Raw genomic sequence first — 19,517 nt, 5'->3', positions numbered from 1 at the left:
GAATGATACATTGCAGGCGAGAAGCGAGAGGGGAAGTGCGAGAGTTTCGTCCGCAAGAATATTATGGTCGGAGATGGCGAGTGAGACTAAATTTGGCATGAGCTCTATCATCGTTAGCATTGCCTTTGTTTCGGCAAGAGTTGGTTGGCGATGGTCGGTTTGAGGCGAAGTGAAGGAAAAATGTTCGACATGGGTCTGGGCACAGTTCATCGGGAAACAGAGACGAACATCGGTGAGGGTTAAGGAACTGATGCGAATGAGAGTCTCGTTGACAGCGACAATAACAGGGATGGACCCATAGTTAGAGGGATCCATCTTAAGCACCAAACACCGAAGCAGAGGGGCATCGGTAGGCGAAAGTAGCTTCGTCATCCAGCATTCAGCGTGAGCCTGATCGTGTGGATGAAAGTCAATGTGAAGTTTGCCGATGCGATCCAAATTATCTAGAAGGAATTTCTCGTTCTCTTCATCGTCATCAGAATAAATGTCGATATTCATCACATTGAGAGGATATCCCTTTGCATTTACGAGGAAGAATTCACGAGCAGGTTGTCTCATTGTCCAGTCGATATTGGCCCAAAATGAAGCGCATGACAAGGCGACATCGCGCCATCTGTGGCATACGTGAATAACAGAGATCCAATCGGTTGTGTTGTTTGCATAAAGATCGCGGCGAAGAAGAACGAATATGTCACAGATAGTTTCGTTTGGTAGGTGATCGAAAGGGGAGGGAAGAGGATTGTTGGGGCGAAGACGCGAAACTGTGCACAAGGGAATAAGTGACCCCAAGTGCGACTGATGACTGGGATAAGACAACTCACATACATTTCCCATGACCGTATCTTCCCAGGCCTTTGAACAAATGGCTGAACTATACGTAGACTGGGCTGTCTGCCGTGAAATAAGGGGGAAGGTACAAAGCAGTTGCAGAAACCGACCGGACAGCTGTTGGACAAGATTGAGGAGCTCGATTCCGGATCTATTCAAGCCAGAGACGCGGTAAGTCGAAAGCAAAGGCAGTGTCAATGAGCCACCGAACACCAGTAACTGGCTAAAGTTTCGCAGAAAACGACGAGAGGGCTTTTGTAACACAGATAGATAGTGGTTCAGACTCAACGGGCTATATAACAAAATTGGGGAGCTCACTTCCGTGTATGTCGAAGCTAGAGATGCGGTAAGTTGAAAAGCAAGGATGTCAGTGAGCCACCCAACATGCCAAATACATCCGGGTACATCCGGCACGATACGTCCTGCGTTGTGGCGCAAAAATGTGTTTCAAACGTGATTGTGACCAACTGTGGCACCGTGCCACAGTTGGTAGGCTCGCACGGGCGCACGCGAGAGGCCGGAAGGACTAGTAAGAGCCAAAATAGGCCCCTTGAATACGATATTTCTGCGATACCCTCATATCGCTGTTGACGGTTGTTCAAAATCGTGAGAGTAGCTTGAAACGCGAGAATGGGGCTATTGTGCGAGAGGTTCTGTACCAGGGGATTCGGGCCTACTTATTCGGGCTTGTACTTTGAAAGATGCGCGCTCGTTTGAGAAAAATGAATATAACATTTGACAAAGGCCCCGGTAGATACATGGGTGCCGTGTACATGCAGCCGCTACGATAAATCTCCAGAGTGTGCCATAGAAAGCCCTTGCGCACCGACAACCCAACGACATACTCTCTGGGAGTCCGTAGAAGTATCCCCCTCGAAATGGCGATATATGCTATGAAATTTGAACAATAAGTATCCCGAAGGTGACCATATTAGCAATGTACAGACGTACCTTTCGCACCGACCTATTTCAAGAACACTATAGACATAAAGTGATCTGCGAGAAACTAAGTGAGCATGTGAGTATATGCGCTATAGAACATGGGACGCACCTCGTGTTGCCTCGCAAAACCTCGACGGACGACACAAGACCGATAGAAAATGAAGACAGCGTACCGACAGTGATTTCTGCAATCGGAGGCGAGACGACTGCAGATCCTCCTCGATAAGCAGCAACTAGAGTGAGGAGCAACTGGCAGAATTTCAAGTATGGGGGAGTTAAAAGTCGGTAGGAGTAACTGGTAGCGATGAAGGAAGAAGAACAGGTGGGGGAACAAGAGGGCGGGAGTGGGTCGGGTGTGGTGACTCCTGTTATTACCAGTAGATATAGAACACGTACGGTACGAGCCTCCCATTCGATAACTCTATTCAACGATCGAGTGACGGAAGCCGTCGTTGCTCCCACTGTATAGGCGGCCGGCGAACAGAAAGAAAGACGGCATGAGAGAGAAGGTGGAGGCTGAAGAAACTAGGGCGTAAACGGTGGAGCAAGAGGGAACAAGGGAAGGAGGAGAGCGAAGGAGAGGAGGGCGAGAGAGGGAAGAATGGGGGGAGAGTGGGGAATGTGGGAGAGGGAGGGAGGAACGGGGGGAGGGGATGAGGGGAGGGAGGAACGGGGGGAGGGGATGAGGGGAGGGAGGAACGGGGGAAGGGGATGAGGGGAGGGAGTAAGGAGGAGGGGAAGCTTATGTACGTCGCTCGAGCGCACTGGCGCACGGACCATGTCGTCGTGATCATCTGACGTCATCGCGTTGAGCTCGAGTGGTGGTGAAGGTGGGAGGTGAGGTTGAGGTGAAGAGAGAGAGAGGGTGAAGGTGAAGGGAGGCTTTAAAACAGGGGCAAACGACGGAGGATGAACAAATTATTTTTAGCATGCGCCTCGGAAGTGCGGACTTCGAACGTACCTGAGCTGTGTCTCCGAGGCTGCGAGAGCTTCTGCTGGCCGGAAGAGGCTGCTACGATGGGCCCATAGCGTCGTCAGTGCTTGCAGGAGGTAGTCACGGTACGAGCGTGGGGCGATCGACAGTTCCGGTGAGTTGGAAGCAATCCGGAAGAGTCCGCTTGTGCGATTTTGCCGATGACATCGCCGAATCTCTAGAGATCTCTAGACGTCGCATCTCGACAAAGTTGACATTGCTCAACATTCTGTCTTCGACATACCGGTCCTCTTTCGGCTTCTGTTCTTTGACTTGCTGTGCTTCGGTAGACTCTTCTGGATCCTCTTCTTCCCCGGCCACGATTCTCAGAGGTGACCTCTCGAGTCTCGGTAGACTTCTTATGTCTAAATTTATGAACGCAGAGTATCGGCCACGCCCAACGCCAGCTTCGGGAGTCGGACACCGTAACCTCTCGGGCGCAGAGAAAGAGCTCGTGATTAGCCTGTGGGTCCGTAGTTGACTCCTTGGCCGCCTTACCTTGTGCTTGTCGACCCCAATACAACAGGACACTCGGGGCATCGAAGTCCGAGGCAGAGTGCTTTTGTACTGCTGATAGCTTATAGCCCATATGGTAAGCTGTTTGTTTGCGTGAACCATAGGCTATTTCTGCGGTCATTCATTATCGGATTCCACTTTTTGTGACGCACTGTATCGGTTCTCGACACCTCTGGCGACTCATCCTTCGTCTTGCAACCACCGAATCAGCCCATTCATTTACTCGATCCTCGCCAGTACCACCCCCCAAACCCCGAACATCGGTTGGACCTGACCGCTCCGATACCCACATCCGTGTTCGTTGTTTTCTGTTGAGCCATCAGTTTAAGATATACCACTTTTGGAGTCCACCCTCGTTGAACGTGGTGAGCGCTTCATGCAGTCTAGCTGGACACCGTCCTCATGTTCATTCACTGCATCCTTGTCTTTCGGAGAATGCTTCTCATGTAGCGTACGGACTCACATGACGTACCAGTCCAGTCCTCTGGCCTACTTTGGCTTCTTGTTTCGTACAGTGTTGCGTGTGATCTACATCTACCAGACGGCCCATCGTCGGACTGCTTCACGACGGTGCGGATTTTTCGCTCATCATTCGTGTATCTCATGCCTATCTCTGATGACACACACCCTTTCCTCGCCCATGGTCTCACTTAAGATCGGTCCGATTCATGCCTCATGGAGTCACTACAGAAAGGACTTCTTCCCTATCCTTGGTGGCTATTATCGGGCGAACAAGAAGTACCCTCCTCTTGTTCGTGACGACTTCACCCCTTTCGCCGAAAATGTTTCTTGGTTCCGTTGTGACGGTACCAGTATCAATCAATATAGCTCGCGTATGATCGGTGTGCTGATGCCAGTGTTGCCTCTTGGAGAACGGGTTATACGTCCGTACAAGGTCACAGAATCTGACGTCCACCGAGGTGTTGAGAGTGTGGATGTGTCGATGGCTACTTGTCAGCGATTCCTTGCTATGTACATAAATAGGATACAACCAAACCACGCACGAACGATGTATACGCCCCCCAATATTGCTGTGACGAAAGACTTGCGATATAATGATGAGAGTGAAAACCTGCAATGACCCCTACACATATACGTATATGGCGTGTTGATGGCGTGTTGCGTGCTGCGTGGTGTGGCGGGGTAACGCCCGCCACACCAATACTTGCACGTGTTTGCTTGCCGCTGGCGCTCCAAAATTTACCTCCTGCAGCGTTAACGTTAGCATTCAACTACCACAGTCGAGTGCCGATCTTTTCATTCGTAAATTATGGCTCCCAGTCTGAAACGGAAAGGCGCAGGGGACTCTGACGTTCAGAGACAAGGCTGCAATCAGACGAAAGGGTTCTTTAAGTGTTATATATGCTCATCCAGTCGCTCGGCGAAGTCGCCCACCGGGTGCCTTTTCAAAGGTCAGTGCTTATTCCTGAATATTCTGTGCAATTTGCTCATCGTTGGACACACTTGTAGAGCGAAGGTCGATAACAGTGGACTCTGCCCCTCTCGGTGTTCTCAATGAGCATCGAAATGGTACTTGGTCATTTGACACGAGGCTCTCCTTCAATCGGAAACCTAGTAATCGCGATATCGACGGCCAGATGGTATTATCTAACCTATAACGCTCAACTATTAGGCCTCTACCTAACAGATATCGCAGGCTGCTATTGCTACAATTCTTCTTCCTGTTCTTCGGAAAGAGGTACTACACCAAGAAGACCCGATGACGATCTATAAGTCTCGTTTAAAGGACACGCGGGATTTCTGCCGTGAGTCGATCGTATATCATCCGTTCTATAGTGCCATTAAGTGTTTGAATAAATCTCATAGATCGCTGTCATGCACAGCTCTTTTACGGCTCTTTTATCTGTCGGTGCTGTGGGCGCGAGCTCTGTGCAGCCTGCGGACGGGACATCAGGGAGAGTGGGCAACCTGTCCCCCTCGATGTAAAAGAAACGTGTACCGGCAGCGTTCATCCAACGGATGCACTGCAGGGTATTACTTTCTTCAAGGCCGATGAGTTGCGCACAGAGCTCATTCTCATGGAATATTTAGCCTCTCTGTGTCAGAGCCCGTAAGCAGTTCCCCAGTTTACCCATTTTCACAACGGTTGTCACTCAAGCAGTCCGTCATTTCGTATCCTAGGCTGTCGCCACTTACCTTAGACAACACCTCCTGGCCGTCATCTATACCGGTCTTAGATCGCAGAAGCTCAGATTTCGAAGAGTCTTTTTATCACTACTGGTGTCGAGGGATCCCGGTTCTCGTTGACAATTCGATGGACAAAGTCACTTTTCCTCGCCAGTTCGATCCCAAAGAATACCTCGTCCGTAAACATGGCAAGGATCGTGTCTGTATAGTGGACTGCGAGAGCCAGTCCTCGACGAAGTCGACCTTGGGATCATTCTTGTCAGATTTCGGTGCAGTGCGGACTCCGCACCAGCCAATAATGAAGGTCAAGGTAGTACAAGATGTTTTTATTTGGCGTGGTTCACAGCTCTAACGCATAGGACAGGACTGGCCACCATCGCAGAACCTCTCAGATGCGTCTCCAGAACTCCATGCAGAGATCGAAAAGACGATAGCCGTTCCAGATCTCGCTCGAGCCGATGGTCTATACAACACTCTAGGCATGTTTCCCAAAACAGCGTGTGCGCCTGATCCTGGTAAGCTCTCTGCCAGTGGATTTATAGTCGGGTCACTGACTAGTGTCGGACTATCGGTTCCAGGACCGAAGATGTATATGGCACACGCGAGCATGCGGCATGGTATTCATATAGGGTCCACTCGGCTTCACAAGGATATCACTGCTGCGTATAATCTAAACCTCGTCGGCACAGCGCTATGGTTAATATGGCCCGCTTGGGCCTCTGAGGCATTATGCGAGTACATTTTCGAGCAGGGTTTGGCAGATCCGAAGAACGGGCATCCCATACATGCACAGAATGTGTTCCTTGACGAGACTCAAGCACACCAATTCTCAGACAGATATCAAATCAAGCCGTTTGTCTTCCATCAGAAGGCAGGTCAGACCGTTTATATTCCACCGGATTGCCCTCATGAGGTAGGTTTTTATCCGTATGTGATTCTCCTGTCGCTCCATTATTCTATAGGTCTCCAACGTGACCGATTGCCTTAAATACGCAAACGATTTTCTTTCTGTCATTCAACTCCCCGAGGTCCTTCGAGTACAAGACGAATTACGACAACATCGATTAAGGCAGCCACAGCATGAGCGCCTCGACGACGTCCTCCAGTTGTATCAGACGTTGTGGTATGGTTGGATATGTTTATCGAGAATACGGTCTCCCACACCCCCGTCGGACCCCGCCGAGCTCACGTTGTTCAGAACGGCTGGCGCCCACGAGACGCGTCAGGCTTCGAATGAGTGCGTCGGGCACAGACCGCTGGCCTGGAAAGCTGACAGCAATCTTTGCCAGCGACCGCCAACCGAAGAGTGTGGATACGACACTATGCATCCGCCCCTGAGCACCAACGAGACCATCGACGACGGTCTGTATCAACAAGACGCCGTGTTGAAACATGCTTCAGAGCCTGGACATTTTCCTCCCGATGGACGCGCCCGCGGGGAAGTACAGCTGCCGGCATCCATGGCGAAAAAGCAGAAGAATCGCAAAAATCGATCGCACAAGAAGAGTAGCCACGCTTATGGACCGCCTCCTCCACCCCCGGACCAGATATTTCACTGTCCTTGCAAACAACCAGGCCAATCAAATGGCTGCACGAGGGTTTTCAATGGGAAGGGATTACTTGATCACTTGTGCGTCGTTGGATAGTCTCATCCAGTGACGGGATGTGCACTGACATACTTCACAGGGCGAGCTCTCATCGCGGCTCTCATCAGCATACTCCTGAACAGTCCGAGATGGCCAAAACGGCCCTCCAAAATCCGACAGAATTCTACCGGCTCGTATGGTGCCATGTTCGCACAGAGGACCGGTACCACGTCTCCGACCCGGCGTGCCATCTCATGGTAGCTATGTCTATATCCCAAGGGTATGTCCTTGCCCACGACTGTTTGTGTGGAGACAGTAGGTTTATAGGACTGATGCTTGGTTCTTGTGCAGACAGGATATCTGATTAGCCCCTTGATATCCCCGCTCGACCATGGAAATCCATCTCTATGGATTTCATCGTCAAACTCCCAACCTCGCACGGTTCCGACTCAATATGGGTTGTATGTGATCGTCTCACCCACGCTGCATATTTCATTCCCTTCAACGAGTCCATCGAAGCCCCCGTTCTCGCCTGGCTCTTCCTCGATCGCATATTCCGTCTCCAGGGTCTCCCCGACTCCATCGTCTCTGACCGCGGCTCAGTGTTCGTTTCCAAGTTCTGGGGCGAACTCATGCTCTTGCTCGACATCGAGACTCGTACATCGACCGCCTATAATCCCCAATCCGACGGACTTACCGAACGCAACAATCAAACCCTCGAAACGTACCCCTGCGCCTATGCATCGTACCATCAAGACGATTGGGTAGATTACCTTCCGCTCGCCGAGTTCGCATTTAACAATCTCGTCAACTCTTCCACACCCCAAACTCCTTTCTTCGCCAACTTCAGATTCCACCCATCCTTCGAAGCCCAGATCACCGAGCGTCCACGGTTCCCGCTGCTGCGTATCCCGCACCAAGACTGGAGTCCTCGACGTTATCCATGCTGAGCTTCGTGCCGAACTCCAATACGCCCAAGACATACAATCGAAGTATTACAATCGTAAGGTGCCGTCTCCACCCAACTTGCAGCCTGGACAGCTCGTCTGGCTACTCCGTCGCAACATCAAGACCACCCGACCCTCACTCAAGCTCGATCATCGCCGACTCGGTCCTTATCGAACCATACGACCCGTCGGCTCAGACGTAAACCTACTACATAGACCTTCCGTCCTACCTTTCTCGACTCCATCCCATATTCAATGTTTCACTTCTCGAACCTTACAATGACCCTCTGAATTCCATCCCCACTCTGATCCCGAACCTTTCCAACTCGACTCTGACCCCGCTCTCTCTATTCATTCCCGGAATGACTGTCGAAAAATAGGTCACCGATGCGAGTATTTAGTTCATTATTCTTCTCTTCCTGACTTCGAGGACTCCTGGAGGCACTACCTACAACGAACTCATCGATCGTTTCCACCGTCGTCATCCTCGCACTCTTCGCCCCCATTCACTCGACCTCTCTCGTTCTTATTCTCCCGAGCTCCTTTATTCTAATTCTTCTTCTTCCGCAACATCAATTCCTAATGCCCAGGATACCACTACTGTACAAATCACCGTGGCTACTGATGTCCCTATTACTACTAGACAGGATCCCGATCCCGCAGCGTCCGATCCCGGCTCCGCTTCTCGAGCGTACGTGCCAATCGCCCCCGCTTCTCGCACGTCGCACGAAGACTCTCCCCAGACGAATACTCCCACTACCATTTGACGCAGTGCCGTCCCCGCAGCCACTGCGCGTCCTCCCTCTCCACCTCTACGGTGCGTCGAAACCTCCGCACCGAGTACACGCCACCCGTTCAGACTACGACCCGCTCTGGTCGCATCGCACACGCTTCGATCCACCACTCTTCGGTTAGCGTTGTCGCGACATAGAAGGAGGGATAATGTCATGGTTAAGACCACGACGGGTTCGCCCGGGTTCGTTTATTTCATATTTCGTTCTTACTTGCGAGCCTCGTGCCCTCTCGCCACCTTTTCTCGTTCTCGCCGTATACATTTCCCTTGACATTTACTCGTCGGTCAACGCTAGTAGCGACTCTTACTTTACTTGCTTATTAATCCCACTCGTGCTTATCTGGTTTCTCTCTCGTCTCCGCCTCAACCCTGCCCGTTACCCTGCGCCACACCCCCAACACTTCTGTAAACCCGTTTATTCACTATAGCTATGTCTCTTGACCGACACTTTGTTGTTGAATTGGGTTTGGAATGGAAGCTTGCCCGATTCCGGCTCTCATTATAGATTATAGGGACCCCAGAAATTGTATAGCGCCGATGCATTCACTCTGCGCACGCCGGCAGTAAGTTTGTAACGGTGTAATTGCGCTATCCCACAGTTTTCATTGGCCTGAAGTTCTCAGTTCTATCGAGGCTACCCAATTCAGCTCAACGAGTACTCGGCGCCTTTGTGCGCTGCTTCTGTAGCAACGTACCTAAGAATGTGGAGTGTTTTCGAGCGTCTAGCCAGTGGTCACACATGTGGCGACGCCGGAGTCAAGGCGGAGTGGCCCAAATATCAGCGTGACTGCGTGACATGTCGGGTCTTACTGTCGGAGCACAATAGTGTGGCGACTGTCGCCACATCTGCAAACCAGACATGTCACGCCGCGCGGCTGGGTGCGAGAAAGGAAGGCGGTTGGGTCGGCCGCGTTACCCTAGCCAGTCTTTTACACTAGCAAAGTAGTACTTCAGCGTAAGGACATGGTTTGTATGCTGGGGTGCTATAAGAGTGTACTGATCTGGATCCTCGTACACTTACAGACTATGTCTAGATCACGGAGTAATATCGTCAGTGCGGCCTACACCAGATGAGCCCACATATCCTCTGGGAAACGATCCGAACAGCTTGGCCAAAGATGGACCAATCATCCAACCTGTCCCCGATACCGATCAAGGCAACGACGCACCTGGTCCTTCCTCCGAAGAACCCGTCGAACCAGATTATTCGGACGAGGCGCTTCCCCGAGTCGAGGATCTCCGCATTGTTCGTGCAGTCCGACGGGCCAAATTGTCAGAGGAGCCCTTCGACGACGACATCATGCACCGCATCAACAACCCACCTACCGTTCCTATCGATCTCAGTGACCCCAACCTTCGCATGTCTATAGACCTATACCTCGCCGTTCGAAATGCTTCAGAAGAAACCTACAACGCCACTCGCATCGCCATTATGCGCCGCCACCCGAAGGACCAGATTTTATCCTATCATGTCGTTCGTCGCAAGGTCACCGAGCTTACCGGCGTGACCTCTGTAGTCCACGATATGTGCATCAACTCCTGTGTGGCATTCACTGGTCCCTTTACCGACAAGGAAGCGTGTCCAGTCTGTAACCAGCCTTGATACGATCCTATCCAGCTCGCTCGCTCTAACGGCCAGAGAAAGGTGCCTCAACGCCAGTTTCATACTATGCCACTCGGTCCTCAGCTTCAGGCTCTGGCTCGGTCACCAGATGGAGCTAAAGATCTTGGATATCTTGGGCGCCGTATCGATGAGGTTATGGAGGAGATTGGGCAGAATGGGGGGAAGCTCCAGCTCTTCAACGATTGGGTTTGTGGAGAGGCAATCACCGACGCTTTCGAGGAGAAGCTTATCGGTCCACACGACTTTGTTCTCATGATCTCCCTCGATGGCGCTCAGCTCTACAGGAACAAGCAATCCGACTGCTGGATCTATATATGGGTTGTCATGAATCACTCCCCAGACGTTCGATACAAACGCAAACATATCCTCGTAGGCGCTGTCATTCCAGGACCAAACAAGCCGGAAAACGTAGACTCATATCTTTTTCCTGGTATCCGACATGTCTCCGCCCTTCAGAAGCAAGGATTGTCGGTTTGGAACGAGGGAGAGCGTTGGCAACATGTGGAGTTCCGCACGTGGCCTTGACTACGATGCGGCGTCTACCATATACTAAATGCGGTATGTACGTACAATATCTCCACCGTTCTCAACACCTTCGTATGCTATACTGCGTCAAAATGGGCTGCTCGCATAGAGGGTTCGCGTCTGCATATATGCGGGGCTCAGCGGGTTCTCGGACTGCATTTATTTTATTATTCTTGATGCAATCGCGACCCTGGAATGACAACACCGGCAACTCAATTCAAGATCGGCGACTTCACCGTCACCGTCACCGTCACCGTCTCCCCGCGTCTCCGATGCACGGCCCCCTCTTATTTTCTTTATCTATCTCCCCTCCCTCCCCCCTCTCCGTTCTCTCTGCCGCGCACGTCCTCGCTCGAAGCTCACTATTTCCCAGTCTCAGTGAACGGATTTGGTGAGTACATATTTCATCTCGTCAAATACTCCACCAAAAGACCCCGCAATGTCGAGCTGGTGACCTCTCCTAGGCAGCCTCCTCGATGTCTACGGACCTTTTGGAGGACCTTTTCTTCCGCATCACTAACTGGGCCGGCCTCATCTCTTATTTATGTTCCACACGTTGAACCGCCCCTCCACCTTGACTCCAACCTCTGGACACACGTACCTCGACGGCTATGAAGACGTGTTCGACGTGTTAGACGCGTACAAATACGTGTATTTTCCTCTCAGGTACGTTCTCCAGCCCACATGCTTAGACAATATACGCTCAACATGTTCTACACATCGAACTGCCCCTCTACTTTGACTCCAATCTCTGGACACACGTACGCCAATGGCTATCAAGACGTGTTCGACGCGTTCAACGCGTACCGATAAGTGTATTTCCCTCTCAGGTACGTTCTTTAGCCTACATGCTCAGAAAATATACGCTCAGTTGTTCCACACATCGAACCGCCCCTTCACCTTGACTTCAACCTATGGACACACGTACGCCGACGGCTATCAACTTGAAGACGTGTTCGAAGCGTTCAACGCGTTCAAATACGCGTATTTCCTTCTCCGGTACGCTCTCCAGCCCACATTCTCAGACAATATACGCTCAACCTCAAATACCGACACCCCACCGACGCATGCGGCACACCGCCCACCCACTGATGCGCTTGACACGCCGCACATCCCTTCAACGCGTCTAATATCATCTCTACTGTACGTGCTCTGATTGTTTCTTGGTCTCTGATGGTATTGACACGCATTACGACCTCTTTCTTAGCCCGCCCAATTGGCTTTTGTCCTTCATGCCGAACGCCACACCACTAGAACAAATCCATCGGCTTTCGTGTCATCAGCGGACTGTGTGGTCATGTGCTTTGCAGAGTCTAAGGTACGTTTCCACTCTATCTCTACGTTTGTGGAAGCTCATTCCATCGCAGACACGGAGCGGTCGAGGTTACTCCGCATGGGACACCGCCACGGTCATCAAGGTCGACATCGACGCCACATCATTACTTCAGAGGGCTGTCGAGTCTGAACGCACACGCCAATACGACGAAGATGCGTCCCCGGAGTTTTCTCCAGCCCTCACACCTACGCGAACATCGAACGGTATCACTGTTATAAAAGATACCGCCTCTACGCTCTCGGAGGTTTCCAAGCGCCTTGCATCCTCCGTTCATCCACCATCCCCCGCCACACACAACAATCCGGTTACCGAGAACCTTTACCAGAAAAGCAAGGAAGAATCTCGACAAGAGGGCCAAAGAGAAGAAGAAGAAGACGTCGACCAGGCCTGCCGATATCTTGAAAGGGAGGAAGATTCGCCGAGGGACAGCCAACAACTACGCTAACCCAAGGGTCATCAATGTCAACTTTGTAGTGACCGCGCTGACCATGGCGCGCTATGCTGATGTGGGCAAGAATCGACCAGCGGGGCCCTCGGTGCCAACTCTCGAGGAAATACGCAGAGATCATCCCGATTTCACGCTGATCACTAATCCGGAACTGTGCGTTCCATAGATCTCTCTGGTGCTCGATGGCTCGCTGACCCAAATTTCCACATAGGCAGCCGATTGTACTCCTAGACAAGAACGGCGTACTGCTCTCGGGTATTGTACCAGGGCCTGGCGACAGCGACTCCGAGAAAGTCTCATGGGATGGGGGCATGTTAGATCTGGCAGATTTTATTGAGGAGTTGCGCGAGGGTGAGCAAGTGAGGTGGCTGGGCGGCGAGCAGGATCACCGACGGGGCAAGTACCCGTTCGTGTCTTGGGGCTCTGTGCATGGAAATGGGAGACTGGTGAGTGAACTCTCCGTGAATTCATCGGCTGATAGGTGCTGACAATCGTGTCGTGTTTGTAGGGCCCCGGCCTTCTGAAGGTTCGGCATCCAGCTGTCGCCTACTCACTGCGTAATCACAATATGGTCCAACGGGTGGCTGGACACCAAGACGGTACGTTCATAAGCTGTGACACCTTTTGTGCTGTGTGCTGAGACTGTGCAGCCGTGTTTCAGTTCTATGCCCTTTAAGAAACGCGGGTGCCAGGCCATATACGTATGCCAAGAACTCTCACGCCTTGTATCCACTCGTGAGTTTCTCGGCTATGTTGCAGGGAGGACTACCAAAGGAACCAGGAAAGTATGGAGTCGCAGCACCGACAAGTTGACCGTGACGCTTCCATGCTTCCTCGACGAGAACGAGCCAAGGCCAGTCACGCTTGCTGTCTGTCTCGTCGCAGCCAATGGTGCCCCGCCAAAGAGAGATGAGAAGGTCGGGAAGATTGAGAGCAGCAAGGTGCATCAGATCTGCGGTGAAGCATCCAGGTATGCCGAGAACGCGCTTGGGATCGAGGCCACTGAATTATTGACGGTTTGGAAATGCACGTGTCTCGACGGCGGTCTTCGTAGTTTGTCTTGCCGGTGGAGTTTTTGACGTACTTGAGGAGGGTGTCGTAGTCTTTAGATGATGTGGGAGAGAACCATCGGAGCGACACGTCGGGGTGGTTGCATACAGGTACACGAGAATCGTAATCTCCTTTGGGCTTGGTATGAGCAGGATAGTAATGTGTGCCTTCCTTCTTTCGGCGACCTCGCATTGGACAACCTAAACGGCAAGGATACGCAGCGTGATGGCCTAATGCGGCAAGTCAGACGTAGAGGTTCAAGACACGCACTACGAGGTTGTACATACCTGCTAGTCCGTTGAGATACACAGCGCCAGGTGTGTCCGCCGTTGCGAACGCCAGGAATGGGTACAAGGTGTGAACAGTGTTATGGTGAGCCGATCTGCGAGTCCCCTTCCAAGCTCTGCTACTGTGGCGGACTAGGATCCTGGACAGATGGTGTTTCTCGCTCGTTTGTTCAATATCCTGTTCATTAACTGCAAAAAAGATGGCACATCTGGGTAGTCCAGCATATATTCAATACCCGTACAACTATTTGGAGGCTCTGATGTACTAAATTATCACCAACGAATATTTTGCGACGACGACTGGGGAAAGTGGCAAAACAGGGAAGCTGGACGCGCGCCAAAAGGGCCCGGCTATTGCCGAATGAGTGGCGAAAAAGAGGTCAAAAGGCGCCACACCCCCTTGACCGTTGATTTCGTATACATAACCATTAGAAGACCGGCAACAAAAAGTACCCATAGTGTTTCAATATGTATCATTATATCTGCTCAAATATTCGTGGAGAGCTGCACGACATATTGCACTCGAAATTCATTTGGGTATTTGAGAGGTGCAGAATCAGCCACTTCTATAAAACTGTGCTCTCTGGAGGTCAAATAGTCTGGTAAAAATAAGCAGACCTCGGCAACAGAAGTATTTGATTGGGGCTACAAGACTATAATATTCTTGTATGAGCAAGATGACGGATGCTAGAGCTAGAGCCTCACGAAGTGGGAGCTTCTTGTGGCACGTTAGCCAGAGGATCCCCTCAACAAAATATGTCTCACACAAAAGTAAGCAACCATTGTCTGCCAAAGTAACTTGGAATCACTTATGACATGTCCGTATTCATGCCCCACATGAACGTTCATGAGTATATAGGCTGACATTAAAGGCTGGTCGAGACGTCCACGTCGGTTGAGCTCCCTGCATGTGGCAAAATTGCCACACAAACCGCATTTCCGACAACATTTCACCATGTTTTACAAGATACTCACGAGAATCAGACAAAGTATTTTGGCACATCTCACGAGAGAGCATATACCTACAGTTTATGTAGAAAGACCAAGGTACGAATATGCCTGCTTAAAATTCCAGAAAAGTTTGTCCAGCTTCTATGTCCGTCCAGCTTCCTATTCCGCCACAGTACATGTAACACTGGCTCGGACTCGCATCTGAATGGTACACTCCGGTGTACACTTTGATATTCAATCACATATGGCACCCACCGCCAGTAAAACTGACCGCTGGATGCATACGGATCTACCTAACCACCCAATAGCCACCCGGTGTCGGCAGATCTACTCGATCCGATACTGTTGGCATGCATATACTTGGGTCAACGTTTCAACTCTGTGTCTGCTGGACCACTTACTGTCGCACCTTGTCGAGTCTTGACTTCAAAGTGTTTGCCTAATGAGAATATCATCATAAGCTAGATCAATGGATAGCTGTGGCCCTGCTTGCTTGAGGTGGCGCAGCACGTGATATATGCCCAAACACAGTAAGCCCTGGCCACATTGGAGCGCGCCGAGGTTTTTTTTCCTACCTTTACGTTCTCTCGTCTCCTCCGCGTCCGCTTCTGGCTAGAACTCTCTCACTGGTGTCCATGTCTCAGTATCATCTTGCGGCAGCTTTCCCAGATGACTGCCACGAATATTCCGACAATACTGGTCTCCGGATACCTACGGCCTTGTCCAGCACTTCGTCGTCACGCATCACGCCCCACCCTCTGCTATCGTCGTCCTCCCCACTCTTTTCAATGGATGAGCACGATTTAAGCGAGGTGATGCCTCAGTCATATCTCGAGGAATTTTCTTACATCTGAATATGTCTATAGGCTCCCGACATATCAGATTGCGAACAACTCGATCTGGACATGGATTGGTCCAGGGAATCAGCCAACGGGCCATTCAAAATGCAGGTTGGTGACTAAGTTATCTCTGTATCCTTGTCTGGCTTCCTGATATTATTACTCTCTACCAACCGGCTGCAGCAGCAAGTGCAAGGGCTTTCAGTTCAAGCCACCCAGTACAAACACGACTATGCAATCCTGTCGGGAAGATACGACGAACTCAGGTGATTTCCATCTTACTTGTTGTGTTTGCAATGTCTCATCCTTTTTCGTCATTTCACCACTAGCCTACGTCTCCAAGAATTCTTCACGGCAATCCCATCGGCGCTGTCATTCGGTGGTACGCACCCCTTCTACACACCAGGCATTGTCCTACTTTCACTCAACCGGAACGGTCCTGACTGGATATCCCCATCCCACATAACGGAGCCTTATCGAGTGCTCGAATATGGGTCTGTAATCAGAAATAATCTTCATGCAGACATGATGATCCGCTATATTGCCTGATTTGGCGATATACCTCGGGGGAATTGAGCGCTGCATTTTTTTAATAGATGTTATCTGCAGCCTGAAAACCGAGAGGTTCTATGGGCTTCAAATTGGCTGCTTGAGAGCTCGTAAACTTCAATTTTTTTTCATAGTTCGCTTCGAACCCTCGGTAAGTGCCAGACGCAGGCCAAATGGAGTCGATCAGCCAATCACGGCTGGCCTGCACTTTCCCCTTCGAACTGAAATTTTAGTTAAAATTCTCACTTTTACAGTTCGCTTGCGTCGCCTTGCAACTCAAAAGTCTACTTTTTAGGCTGCAGATAACGTCTAATGTATGTCCAATTCACATCGGAGAAAGACCTGTTCTATATTCTAACAAACAGCCTCATACTGCTTCGGAAGAAGTGTGCCCATAATTCTTTCTCTCTGATTGCAAATAATGCACAAGAAAGGGTACAGAAATACAAACTACTCAATATCAAGCTGCGAAGTGGTATAAACTCAGTTATTCAATATTTCGGACGCCTTTCGCAGGATCCCGGATGGTCCGTAAGGTTAATTTCCATTTCGGCTTTCGTTAGCCCGGGTTGCGGCTAGATTCGTGCAGTCATGATTCATTTTCAGCCGATTTCGGCATATGCCGAAGTGAGGAAAACATTTTACATTCTCGGCGATTTTCGATGTCAGCTCCAGCTCCAGCGCCGCAGTGGCAGCCTTGAGCTGCGCTGCACACCGACAGCTCCAAATCAGCATCTGTAATAAACCACTTCTTTGTGATGCTACCTCGGAGACGCCGTCGCGGTAGATGAGTATACCAGCGGCGAGAGTCTTGTTCCTCACCTGGAACACTCAAGCCTCTCGATCATCACGTTCTTCAAGCTTCAAGCTAGTAATCGTCTACGAGCACACATACGTTAGCTGATCTGTAAGAGTGACATGCATTTAAAAGGCAGGCTTACCTCTTTCTTCGACTCTGAAATACTTATGCTAGCAGGGTACTGTGCAAAGTGGAGGTTGCTGCTCGCCACCACAGCCACAATAGGCGGCGTCCCTCGCAGTCGACGGTCCCGGATGCGTCACATCCATCCTGACCAACATCGACGGCGGCTGCCTCAACTTTCCAATACTTCCCTGATCTAATCCATGGCTCACGCCTCCCATATTCATATCCACCGTTAGCGCCACATTCGCAAAATACTGAGCTGGTACCGGCACGGACGTGTTCGTTACTAGCGGGAACAGCAGGAAGTTTGTATTCGTGCACCGCTGCCGCAAAGCCCACCGCCGTCATTCAGAGGAGGCGTGTCTGCGTCTATGGGTCTCATGCCTGAGTTCGTGCCTATGTCTTGTGAATAAATCGGCGAAGAAATCGTTGCGGGCGGGGAAGCTATAGGACGGAGAGGGGAGGAGGACATGAGAGGGTGAGAGGAAGAAGAAGAAGAAGAAGAAGAAGAAGAAGAAACGGGAGGGGATGGGAATGCAGGGAATGTATCATAGTCTAGCAGAGGTGGAACTGGCACTACCGGAGCTGGAGCTGTTGCTGCTGCTCATTTTTGAAGGGACGAGAGGCACACCCGCCGAGGCGGCGGGTGGCGATCGCTCGAACCGTGCGCGGTCAAGCTCGTGTCGGTATCAGTGTCCAAGCTCCGCACCGTCATCCCCTTCCTCTCTTTCGTTGTCGTTGTAGCTATCGTCGCATTAAGAATCTACGTTGTTTCGGTCATTTGTTATAATGTCGTGTTGGTCCGCGCTGTTGACAGCGAAGGAAAGCGGCGGATCGGTAGCGTTCGAGATGCTGCCTCTGGGAAAATGGGGCGGAGAACAGAGATGTCTGATGAGGCTGCTGGTAAGTGATGATGAACATTGCGGCTGCCTTTCTCCTTCAGCTGATTCTTCCCCAGCATTTCTAGGCGCTCCATCTCGTGTCCCGTTTCGGAACGTCGACTGATTTCGGTTCGGCAGCGGCGTGGGCACGTCGCTTTGTTTCGCGGTCTCTGTGATGAGCGAAGTAAGGGTTTTGTAGATGCAGAGAGGGGGGACATCCGTGAGCGCCGCTGGTGGGAATAGTGGCGGCGGCGGGCATAGGGGCTGGGACGAAAGGGACGAAGGGGACAACGAGGGGAAGGGAGGACTAGAGGGAGGCAAGCAGCAGGGAAAGAAGACAAGGGCGGCTTTGGAAGACGTCGACTGATCAAATCAAATCGTCCGTAAGGTTTGCTTCCACCGATGACATTGGTGGACTCCGAGGAAGGCCCTGCCTGCTCGGTCGCCAGCCTAAGGTAAGCCGTACTTTCTTTGCTCTCCTCCACTTCTTTCTCTTCCGTTCTACTTATCTTTTGCCCTCTCTCGAGATGCGAAATGAGAGAGGGAGGCATAGGGTGCCACATTGCCAACTAATGAGAAGCTGGCATGTTATACAGAGGCAGGCCTTAGCTGCGAGCATAGAGCTCGTGGCCGGGACGTCAGAGGACAATAGCCCACACCGACGAGAGACAGTAGAAATTGATGGAAGAGCTAGACATCTAGACACTGTTTGTATGAGGGATACCAGAGAAGATCGAGGGCGGGTCCGGGACAGACCCTCAAAGAGATGCACTTTTTGCATACCCTGTACAAGAGAGCAACAGTGTTCGATGGAAGCAGCTTTGAAGACTATCCATCCAATCTGATGATGAGGGCACAGAAGCGTCGCCTGTGACCAGTGAAGAAAGAATTGAAAAAAAAAATAACGCAAGAGTGTTGTTGAGACGTCGAGGGAGGGGGGCGTCCAATGAGAATTCGGACTCGTCCGAGTTCAGAACAAAAGCCGCATGTCGTGTTAGGGGACCGTCGGGAGTATGAGGGTAAAGACGGTGAGAGACAACTAGCATCGAAACATAATTATAGATTTGTCAAGGGTGTGATAGTTGGGAATTAGGTGGGATCGCCGCGACATTCCCTCACCTACCGCAGCGATGGCCATCAAACCCGCATATCTCAGCCTCCGATCGTGACTCGCCTATCGCCCCATGCGAACCCGCCATACCGGCATCAACGCACCGTCGCACCGTTATACCGATACACACCAACGCCATCACGAACACCAGCCCAGAAATTGGACAAGACGAATAAGAAGACAAAACAGATCCGCTAACGGAGACGATAACAACGATGAAGAGAAAAAGGAAAAGGAAAAGAACATGGCGAACGAGGG

The 19,517-nt window shown here is 51.1% G+C and overlaps 7 protein-coding genes across 7 annotated transcripts; 5 read left to right on the top strand and 2 right to left on the bottom strand.

The window, feature by feature from the left end:
* Positions 1-2,295: 2,295 nt before the first annotated feature.
* STEHIDRAFT_159210 (uncharacterized protein) lies at positions 2,296-2,911 on the bottom strand (the record flags this gene model as incomplete). The annotated part of the gene is made up of 3 exons (XM_007306579.1): positions 2,296-2,652; positions 2,732-2,782; positions 2,834-2,911. The coding sequence occupies 3 exons, from the start codon at positions 2,909-2,911 to the stop codon at positions 2,296-2,298; spliced, it is 486 nt and encodes a 161-aa protein (XP_007306641.1).
* A 2,575-nt stretch (positions 2,912-5,486) lies between these two features.
* On the top strand, positions 5,487-6,080 carry STEHIDRAFT_42365 (uncharacterized protein; the record flags this gene model as incomplete). The annotated part of the gene is made up of 3 exons (XM_007306220.1): positions 5,487-5,745; positions 5,767-5,922; positions 5,986-6,080. Coding segments are annotated over 3 exons (510 nt in total), but the record flags the coding sequence as incomplete, so codon positions are not given.
* A 4,178-nt stretch (positions 6,081-10,258) lies between these two features.
* On the top strand, positions 10,259-10,882 carry STEHIDRAFT_132826 (uncharacterized protein; the record flags this gene model as incomplete). Its single annotated transcript, XM_007306578.1, has 2 exons — positions 10,259-10,318; positions 10,352-10,882. The coding sequence occupies 2 exons, from the start codon at positions 10,259-10,261 to the stop codon at positions 10,880-10,882; spliced, it is 591 nt and encodes a 196-aa protein (XP_007306640.1).
* Positions 10,883-11,590: 708 nt separating this feature from the next.
* On the top strand, positions 11,591-12,663 carry STEHIDRAFT_112890 (uncharacterized protein; the record flags this gene model as incomplete). The annotated part of the gene is made up of 4 exons (XM_007306577.1): positions 11,591-11,643; positions 11,726-11,881; positions 12,137-12,200; positions 12,250-12,663. The coding sequence occupies 4 exons, from the start codon at positions 11,591-11,593 to the stop codon at positions 12,661-12,663; spliced, it is 687 nt and encodes a 228-aa protein (XP_007306639.1).
* A 43-nt stretch (positions 12,664-12,706) lies between these two features.
* Positions 12,707-13,342, top strand: STEHIDRAFT_159207 (uncharacterized protein; the record flags this gene model as incomplete). Its single annotated transcript, XM_007306576.1, has 4 exons — positions 12,707-12,819; positions 12,878-13,112; positions 13,175-13,265; positions 13,317-13,342. 4 exons carry the CDS (start codon positions 12,707-12,709, stop codon positions 13,340-13,342), a joined length of 465 nt encoding a protein of 154 aa, XP_007306638.1.
* A 40-nt stretch (positions 13,343-13,382) lies between these two features.
* Positions 13,383-13,908, bottom strand: STEHIDRAFT_159206 (uncharacterized protein; the record flags this gene model as incomplete). The annotated part of the gene is made up of 2 exons (XM_007306575.1): positions 13,383-13,668; positions 13,751-13,908. 2 exons carry the CDS (start codon positions 13,906-13,908, stop codon positions 13,383-13,385), a joined length of 444 nt encoding a protein of 147 aa, XP_007306637.1.
* A 3,902-nt stretch (positions 13,909-17,810) lies between these two features.
* On the top strand, positions 17,811-18,515 carry STEHIDRAFT_112889 (uncharacterized protein; the record flags this gene model as incomplete). The annotated part of the gene is made up of 3 exons (XM_007306574.1): positions 17,811-17,931; positions 18,085-18,170; positions 18,348-18,515. 3 exons carry the CDS (start codon positions 17,811-17,813, stop codon positions 18,513-18,515), a joined length of 375 nt encoding a protein of 124 aa, XP_007306636.1.
* Between the last annotated feature and the right edge of the window lie 1,002 nt (positions 18,516-19,517).

Source organism: Stereum hirsutum (genome assembly GCF_000264905.1).
Source record: "Stereum hirsutum FP-91666 SS1 unplaced genomic scaffold STEHIscaffold_11, whole genome shotgun sequence".
Classification (NCBI taxonomy): Eukaryota; Fungi; Basidiomycota; class Agaricomycetes; order Russulales; family Stereaceae; genus Stereum; species Stereum hirsutum.
The sequence above is the reverse complement of the archived record's forward strand: the minus strand, read 5'-3'. Positions and strand labels throughout refer to the sequence as shown.